Source organism: Cucurbita moschata, unplaced genomic scaffold (assembly GCF_002738365.1).
Source record: "Cucurbita moschata cultivar Rifu unplaced genomic scaffold, Cmos_1.0 Cmo_Scf00003, whole genome shotgun sequence".
Lineage (NCBI taxonomy): Eukaryota > Viridiplantae > Streptophyta > Magnoliopsida > Cucurbitales > Cucurbitaceae > Cucurbita > Cucurbita moschata.
In genome coordinates, this window is record NW_019268519.1 from 2779647 (window position 1) to 2788887 (window position 9241).

A 9241-nucleotide genomic window follows, 5' to 3' on the forward strand; every position below is an offset into this window, starting at 1 on the left:
AAAAAAAAAAAAAAAAAAAAAAAAAAAAAAAAAAAAAAAAAAAAAAAAAAAAAAAAAAAAAAACGTAAAATAGTTATCAAAATATAGTGTTTTTAAAAAAAAATAAATTTTGACCAGGTATTCAAATATTAAAATAAAAATATTGGCAAAAGAATTGTGAGATCAAAATCAAAAAACAAAATAATTCAAGGCATAAATTGATATTTTGGTGTGGACGGATTTTAAACTAAATTTTAATCCAATTAAGTTAAGACGACAACTGTAACAGAGAACCCTAGATCTCTGTTGCCGTTCTTAAACCCTAATTCCTAAGCCTCTCCGTCTCCTCCAAAGATCTCGGAAACCTGCGTCTCTGCTTGCTTATTCTTCGCACGAACAATGGTACCCTCTCTTTCTCTCTTCCTCTCTGTCTGTTTCATATCTGAATGATTGTATGTTTATTTGATTGCTATCGACTGATTGTGAACTTCTTGTAAACTGGCAGACTGCAGAGAAAGTAAATCCCAAGGCGTACCCTTTGGCCGACGCACAACTTACAATCACCATTCTTGATCTTGTTCAACAAGCTGCTAACTACAAGCAAATCAAGAAGGGCGCCAATGAAGGTAGCCTCTCTTCTTGTACCTTTGTCTGCACCATCTACTGTTACGAAATACACGGATGAGCTTTAGTTCATTTTCGTATTTCAGTGAATGATTCTTTGTTTTGTGACTTTTTCAGCAACCAAGACGCTGAACAGAGGTATATCTGAGTTCGTTGTGATGGCCTCTGATACCGAGCCGCTTGAAATCCTCCTTCATCTTCCGCTATTAGCCGAGGATAAGGTACTCTTCAATCCTTAACAGTTGTGCGGAGAAGATTTTGTGTCTGATTGGTATCTTTATGCTTCCTTTTATTTATTGGTGTTCATTTGGTTGTTTGATGTATCTTGTGGGGTTTGAGGCTACATGTACCAAGAGAAGGGTGTGAAAAATTGTTAATACCCATGTTTCTTGACCTGCCAAAGTGGCTGTAGCTAAATCAAATGCGTGAAGTTAACTGGCCGGCTGTTGTTCTCTATCAACGAATCTGCTTACCGAACTTCCTACATTCTTATACCTTTCCTTCAAAATCTGTTTAGTTAACTTTTCCACTTCAAATGACTACTTTATCATTGCAAGAAGGGGGAAGGGTGAAATGGCATAGGGTTTAGCTTTTCTATGAGACCCTTCTCTCACATCAAAATTTCTTTCACGTTCCAGGCAAGCTGCATTATCGTTTTTCAGCAGTTTGCATCTATTGATAGATCAGTAGATCGACTGACTCCAACTGTGTTCAACAACCCTCTTATGGTCAATCTAATTGACATACCCCAATAATCTTCTCTAGGACTCTTTGGAAGCTTCGTAGTGGTGCTCATTTTTTGGCAGCTTCTATTTCTGGATACTTATATATAGACGAGAAACACAATTTCCCATTCCGTTTCTATTTGAAATGTTATTCATTCGAAGAACTACTACCACCAAAAGCCATTGACTGCCTCCAGTATGGTTTCCTGCCAGCAGACTGGCTTTTGAACATTGCTTCAGAATGCTACTAAAAGTATAAAAAACAGAACTTTGTCAAAATTTGATTATTGTATGTTTCCATTCAACGTTTTAATGTCTGGTCATGGTAACGATGGAAATAGGATTCTATTTGATTTTGCAGAATGTGCCCTACGTGTTTGTCCCGTCTAAGCAAGCACTTGGCCGAGCTTGTGGAGTTACAAGACCTGTTATAGCTTGTTCTGTGACGACAAATGAAGGAAGCCAATTGAAGTCGCAAATACAGCAACTGAAGGTAATTATTCAATATCTGACTGTAAATATCTCCCATCTTTTCTAAATGTCCTCCCTGATGAATTGTTCTGGCCATTCTTTTTTATATATAGGATGCCATTGAAAAGCTCCTGATTTGAAGATATAGTCAATTGTGTGTTTTCGGTGTGATGGGCTTCTTGTTTCTCGGTGGTCGCTCCATTGGGGCTCTAACTGATGTGGGTTGTGCAAGTGGAGGAATATGTTTCAATTGTAACAACCACTAAAATTTTCTTTCCCAAGAGATACGATATTTATTGAGAAATGATAATGGTCATTCTTATGTTTGCCATATCTTGATGTTAGTTACTTGTCTGGTAGTCATATTTCCATTCAGTAAGATTTTTGTTAGATCTCTGACATTAAATGTTTGACCAATATGAATTTAGTAGAGTTTCTTGAAGTATTTTGAACCATGAAGATGTGATTGTGTCGTCTTACTTTAGTGGCTGCAATCCCAGCATCTTATTTTCTTAATGAAAAATGTATCAACACAAAATAGTAGTGTGAATGAAGGGAATAGGTGCTTCGTTAGCATTGTGGGTGAACGAGACTATAAATGTGCTTGCATAATGGTTACTTACGGTTTCTAAAATTCACTATTAAGAATCTAACTACTACAATGTAAAGATGTAAACAAAAGTGGGCGTGCCGGAGTGGTTATCGGGCATGACTAGAAATCATGTGGGCTCTGCCCGCGCAGGTTCGAATCCTGCCGCTCACGTTTTTATCTTTTGTTTTTCATCAATTCTCTTTTCCTTTCTTGCTGTCTTTCTTCCTGTTCGACAGAAGAATTCACTGCGTTTTGTATGTGAACAAACTGTGTAGCCAAAAACTAGATTTTTTCTTTTACTCAACCAAGTATCATCCATCAAATACAAATAAATCTGTTAGAGGTAGTCCATCAATCATATGGGTCTGGCGCTGTCTCTCTCTATCCTTTAGAAACTTCATTTCTGCTCCCATGTATTGTGCCATTCTACAAATCTCCTCTGATTGTGGATGGGATACATCACCAGATGAAAAGCCATGCAAGTATAAAGAAGCACCAAAGTTACCAACATCTACCCAACTGAATCCAATCTCTTTCTTCACTCCCTTCTCTTTCATTCCCTTCCTCACTTCAGCAACCTTTTCCCAATCTCCCTTTTGAGCATACAGGTTCGACATCAACACGTACGACCCCGATTCCAGTGGTTCACTCTTCATCAAAGCATCAGCCATTCTCTCCGCCATGTCCACATTCCCATGTATCCTACAAGCTCCAAGCAAGCTTTGTAATGCAGATATCCCTGGCCCTCCTGGTATGCGTGCTAGCATTTCCTGGGCCTCTTCCAATTGTCCTGCACGACCCAACATATCCACCATACAAGAATAGTGCTCTGCTTCTGGCTCTATCATATGATCGTTGATCATCATATTGAAAAATTGACGACCCATGTCAACCATCCTGTTCCTGCTACATGCTGCTAAGACAGACAGGAAGATTACTGCATCAGGATTTATCTTTTCCTTTTTCATCTCTTCAAACAGCTTCATCACTGTATCGTAATCTCCGTGTTGTGCATAGCCTGAGATCAACGCCGTCCAAGCGAATTGACTTCTTTTGGATGCTTCGTTGAAAACTCTTTGGGATTCTTGAATGCTCCCTCGTTTCGCATACATGTCTAGGAGAGCACCGGAAATGATAGGGCCAGAGTTTAATCCTACTTTGATCAAATGAGAATGGCATCTTTGACCATGTTTTAGAGATATGTCTTCACCACCACTGATTGCATTCAGGACACTCCCAAATGTGTACTCGTTTGGCTTCGATTCCATTATCGCACACAGAAATGTCTCTAAAGCTTCTTGACATAATCCATTTTGAGCATACCCAGAAATTAAAGCATTCCATGATATTATCTCTCTATATGGAAGTTCCATGAACACTCTTGATGCATCTTGCATCGACTCGAATTTAGCATACATGGTGATTAGACTATTGCCGACACCCAACTCCGTTACAAAGTCAGCTTTGATACATAATCCATGGACCATCAGTCCCTGTTCCACCATATTTCTCATTGTAATTGCATGAAGCAATCCAATAAATGTTACATCATTTGGATACACTCCATCTAATCTCATCTCATTGAACAAAGAAACTGCATCTTCTTCATACAATGAGATCATAGTCGTCCATGAGATCACATTGCGGTCATCTATTATTTCAAATACTGACTTTGCATCATCAATGACCTCACACTTGGAGTACGTCGAGATCAGAACATTACCAACAGAGGTATGAGTCTCAAATCCAATTTTCACAGTCAAACAATGAATCTGTTTTCCAAGCTCCAGGTTTCTTTCATGACCGCAGACAGAAACAGCTCCAGTGATAGCCACATTGTCAAACTTCACTCCTTCTCTCACCATTTGAATGAACACCAAAATAGCTTCTAACCCATGATCTCCCTCTTGTGCATAACCAGTAATCATCGCACTCCAAGATACCCGATCCCGGCTCCGCATTTCATCAAACACTTGTCGCGCATCCACAAGATGTTCCCATCTCGAGTACATTGTAATCAGAGCATTTCCAACAAAAATATCACATTGGAATCCACATTTCAGGACAAGAGTATGCAACTGCCAACCAAAAATAAAATCTTCTCCATCTAAGCAGAAGGCAAGTGCCGTAGTATATGTTACAGGATCAAACCGAACCCCATTCAAGTTCATCCAAGCAGCAAAACTCAAAGCGCTCTCACTCTTTTGAAACCCGGAAAGAATAGTATTCCACGAAACAATATCTGGGTCATGTAAATTCTCGAAGACACTAAAAGCCCTCTCAAGCTGCCCAGATTTACAGTACATATTCATCAAGGAGTTAGAGACTGAAATATTCGAAACAAGCCCAGAAGAAATAACAAATCCATGAATCTGTCTACCTAGTTTAGGAACCCCACAACAGGCTTTCAGAGCGAGAGCCAAAGTGAACCCATCGGCATTCCCATCAAGACCCCACCGAATATGCTTCTTGAACAAGCGGAGGGCTTGAAATGCCTCGTTTCTGTGCAAGTAATTGAGTAAAACGCGGTTAGTAGAGGCTGCATTCGGAGGAGGACTTTGATCAAACAGGTTGTGGTCATGTTGGAAAGAGCGGAAAAAGTTGAAGCTTGGTAATCGTTGTTTGGATTTGACATGAAAGGATTTGAAATTGAGATGGCGGGTAAGCATGAGGACAAAGGTAGTTGATCGTTGAAATCAAGTGGCAGCGGCGAGGAGCCGATCAGCCAAATCGAAGCGATTTTTTGGCTCCAAATTTAACGATTCGGTCACTTCTTGTAATTAGCGTATAAACAAACTAGGGCTATGGGGCGGCCTATATTGGGCCTTGAAAAAGCCCAAACAGCTTCCAGTCCTCACAAAAATAAATAAAGAGCTTGGGAAGGGCCTCCCCACAATTATTTTTATTTTTATTTTAAATTTATTTAGAATCACGGCCTCTGTATGATATTGTCCACTTTTGAGACTTTGTTTTGAGCTTCTCCAAAAGACCTCATCCCAGTGGAGATAGTATTCTTCACTTATTAAATTCATGATATTCCATTATATTAACCCACCAGGGAGATGAGGAAATAATTTCTAGAGGAAAAAAAAAAACTTTCCACAAAAGATTAATATATTATTAAAACTTAAAAAGGGTAAGAATACTTTTGGAATCTTTGGGAAATATTATGAATATTTTAAAAACTTCTTTAAAGCTCTAGAAATATGATCGAGTCAAAAGGGAATCATATATTCCACAAAAGATTCTGCAAGAACCTCACAATAATAAATTAATTAATACATTATCACGTGAATTAAAATAAATGGCTTTTAATTTGGATGGTCCTTAGTGGAGCTGTATTATTATTTTCATAATATTATTATAATGGGCGGTGAGGATCTGATAGTTCCACATTGTTTGGTGTGCGAGTATCTTAGTGGACCCCACATTTTCAGGTGCAATGCATGTTTTTGGATATTCCCCCACTAAGTTGGCACGTGACAAACGGCCACAACATCACGTGCGTTTCGGCAAAACCCACTGAATTATTATTCCAAACAGCGTTTTGAAATATATATATATATATATATATATATATATACTTATCTTCCCTGGGACATGGGAATGTCAACGGTCGTCATTAGTCAACGGTTGTTTTCTTCTACTCCCACTTACGCCAATTTGGCATATAATTAATGTCTCTGTTGAAGGAAGATGATGGGGTTTGGAAAATATATAAATGAAAAGATATTTAATTGGTAAATTTGGGGAAAGTGGTGCATTATTGTTACACTTTTGTCGGAAAAAAGCGTATTGAATTTTTGATGTTCCATTGCTTTCTCTGCAAAAGTTGCACACTTGCAGCCCATGTTTTGCATATGAGATCAAAACTTACAAAAAAATATCTTGAAGTTGGTAGTGAGGGAAATTGTGTATATATATGTATATATGTATATATGTGTATAAATAAACACTTGCAGCCCATCGTATAATCTATGTCGTCAATGACATTAAAAGTCAATGGCTAAAGAAGTCACTAACAAAGAATCTCTCTCTAATGTTCTTCCGGTAAAAAAAAATAAAAACTTCTCATTTCTTTGAAATTAATTTCTTCGAGCAGTGGAAAAAGAAGTAAATATATGAGATCTCACATCGGTTGAAGAGAGAAACGAAACATATCTTTTAATGATATGAAAACCTTTGTCTAGTAGATGATATGTAATGAGCCAAAATGAATAGTATCTACTAGCGGTGAACTTGGACTATTACAAATGGTAACCGAGTTAGTCACTAGCCTATATGCTAGGAATGATGCTGGTTTTAAGGGAGCTGGAATGCGAGATTCCACGTCGATTGTAGATAGAAAGAATACCTTGATTAGATTACCTATGTCGGTAGAGTTTAAGTTAAAAATTTAATATGAATGAGAGATTCAATATGCAACACTTTGACTAAATTATAGGAGGGGAGAATCTAATGAAAAAGAATCTTTTTACAATAAAGTTTCAAAAAAAATTAAAGAGTTTCAAAAAAATTAAAGAGACATAAAATATTATATTGTTTTAATGCATCAAAGGGAGAGTGGAGCTAATTGAATCTTATAATTGTGTGTGGTTAAAGCATCTAAAGTGAAGCAAAAAATGATGGGTTTGTTGAAAAAATTGATGAAATATGTAAGTACTTGCTTTTCGCCTAATAGACGAAGATTATATAAAAACACATTTATTAATGATTGCTCATTAATTTTGAATACATTAAATCGAGGCATCACTGTATATATATATAGATGAAGAACTTAATAAAAAGATTACATTTTTCAATATCTTATTAATTAATTCATTTTATTTTCAAAAAGTTTCTTAAAAAGTGTCTATTTAATCACTTACATGGGTGATCCTAACCCCTAATAATGAAGTAAATTAAAATTTTCTAGTGTGTTAATGGTCCATCTTTTGTTGTCGATATAAACAATAAATACTCGCGTTCATGGATTATATTTGTTTAGGGTTGAACTTTCAATATTGTAGCTTATTTTTCTTCATTCAAAACAATAGATACTCGTGTTTTTCATTCTAAAACTTTTATTTCATCTTTTGTTGTTGGAGTTTCAATATCATAGCTCACTTTGAACGTGATTAAAGACAAACGAGACGAATAAGTTGAGTTTGGCCAAACCAAACCCCAATAATTAAAGCCTAACATATATATGAGAGCCACATGCATCCACAAGAACAACCCGACCAATAATATTCCACAGTGGAAAGCTCCATTTGGAATTTTGGGGAAGATGGAATGAAGCATTGTGAGTGTGTTTGGGGGTTTGTGGGGTACCAAAAGCACTTCTGAAAAACACCTCCTTTCCTTTAATCTCCACAAAAACAATGGTCTGAATTTTGAGATGGACCAAAATGTAAGGTTGTTGATAATTTGGCAGGCTCTAACTGGCCCTCTCTTGCTTCTTCTACGTTCCAATCTTTTCTTTTCACCCACCATCATCATTTTTCTTCGTCCCACGTGGGTCAGAAAGAGTGAAACCCTCTTTCTAGTAAACATATTTTAAGATTGTGAAGTTAATGACAATACGTAAAAGGCTAAAGCAGACAATATTTGCTAGTAGTGACTTGGGTGGTTGAGGGCATTTGGTCCTCAAGCGTGGACCATTTCTTATAAGGGTATGAAAACTTCTCTTATAAAACTATGAAACTGACGGTGATATGTAACGAGCCAAAACGGATAATATCTATCAGCGGTGAGCTATAATGATGTGGAAATCTCTCCCTAATATGCATGTTTTAAAACAGTAAAGCTGACTACGTGAACAAGATCCGTTATTACACTACCAGAATTATTTCATATCAGTTCATCATACAATTCTAAGTAGAGACATGGAGAGAAATGAGTAGATAGGTGGTATACAAGTCGAAAACAAATTGAAAACCTTAATGAAAGATATGATTACAATTACTTTTGAAGATGCAAAAACTGAATAAACAACTTATAATTTAACCAAAAAGAAAACAAGAACAAAAGTCCCAAATCAATTTCTACCAGCCTAATGCTACAAAAACAGTGCCTTTGTCCCTCCCTCTGCTTCTCCAACTTGCAATGCGGTGTCCCCTCTCATTCCTTTCAGAATCTCTGCCTACAAAACCAACAACTCCCTCACCACTTTCCACACTCACTTTCAACCCTTTCAAAAACAAAACCTTCTTTTACCTCATCTTCTCCATAGCTGCTACCTGCAAAGCTTCAAAAATGGTTGGTTCTTTTGAGAAACAGAGCTCCAATGGAGCCTTACTTTCATTTTCACCTCCATTTTTGTCTTATCTCTAATGGGTGAGCTTAAAAATTTCTTTTTTTGTTCTGTTTGTTAGGATGGGAAGCTAAGTTGTAGAGTGGCTGATGCTGTGGATTACAAAGGCTTTCCTGCTGATAAGTCTAAGACTGGTGGTTGGATTCCTGCTGCTCTTATTTTAGGTGTGTAAATACTTAGCTCTTTAAGCTATTATGAAATGGCATTCATCTTAAAGTTGTTTCTGATATGATCTTATTAGCAGAGATTCAAGCCGGTATGATATTGCATGCAAATTTTCCAGGGAAAATATGGAGATGAGATTTGTTTTTTTATGATTCATTAGATTCTGTTTCAACTACAAAACTCCAAATTTTAAAAAGTGGAAGAACAGAAGAACTGAGAGGGACATAACGTAGATGGCTGCTTATTGGTGATGCCTTTTTGTGTTCATATGGGAATAAATGACATAATCTTATGTCACTTCATCACAAGCTTTTTAAGATAATATCACTTTTTTTTTTTTTTTTTTTTTTTTTTTTTTTTTTTTTTTTTTTTTTTTTTTTTTTTTTTTTT

The 9241-nt window shown here is 36.7% G+C and overlaps 3 protein-coding genes and 2 non-coding genes across 5 annotated transcripts in view; 4 read left to right on the forward strand and 1 right to left on the reverse strand.

Annotated features, from left to right (window-relative positions):
- Positions 1 to 228: 228 nt before the first annotated feature.
- On the forward strand, positions 229 to 2132 carry LOC111433008 (NHP2-like protein 1). The gene is made up of 5 exons (XM_023069894.1): positions 229 to 381; positions 485 to 605; positions 721 to 824; positions 1690 to 1821; positions 1913 to 2132. Exons 1-5 carry the CDS (start codon positions 379 to 381, stop codon positions 1937 to 1939), a joined length of 387 nt encoding a protein of 128 aa, XP_022925662.1. The 5' UTR covers positions 229 to 378; the 3' UTR covers positions 1940 to 2132.
- Positions 1007 to 1092, forward strand: LOC111441290. Its single transcript, XR_002710133.1, has one exon. It is a non-coding gene; the product is annotated as a small nucleolar RNA snoR109 (small nucleolar RNA).
- A 348-nt stretch (positions 2133 to 2480) lies between the features above and the next one.
- On the forward strand, positions 2481 to 2562 carry TRNAS-AGA. The gene has a single exon. It is a non-coding gene; the product is annotated as a tRNA-Ser (tRNA).
- A 60-nt stretch (positions 2563 to 2622) lies between these two features.
- Positions 2623 to 5151, reverse strand: LOC111434059 (pentatricopeptide repeat-containing protein At4g32430, mitochondrial). Its single transcript, XM_023071355.1, has one exon. The coding sequence runs from the start codon at positions 5058 to 5060 to the stop codon at positions 2703 to 2705; it is 2358 nt and encodes a 785-aa protein (XP_022927123.1). The 5' UTR covers positions 5061 to 5151; the 3' UTR covers positions 2623 to 2702.
- A 3287-nt stretch (positions 5152 to 8438) lies between these two features.
- LOC111441177 (protein NRT1/ PTR FAMILY 6.2-like) overlaps positions 8439 to 9241 on the forward strand; it is a 4795-nt gene continuing 3992 nt past the window's right edge. Inside the window, exons 1-2 of the mRNA XM_023078138.1 lie at positions 8439 to 8631; positions 8748 to 8850. Of these exons, the coding sequence (XP_022933906.1) occupies positions 8479 to 8631; positions 8748 to 8850 (256 nt within the window). The 5' untranslated portion in view covers positions 8439 to 8478. The remainder of the gene's footprint in view (positions 8632 to 8747; positions 8851 to 9241) is intronic.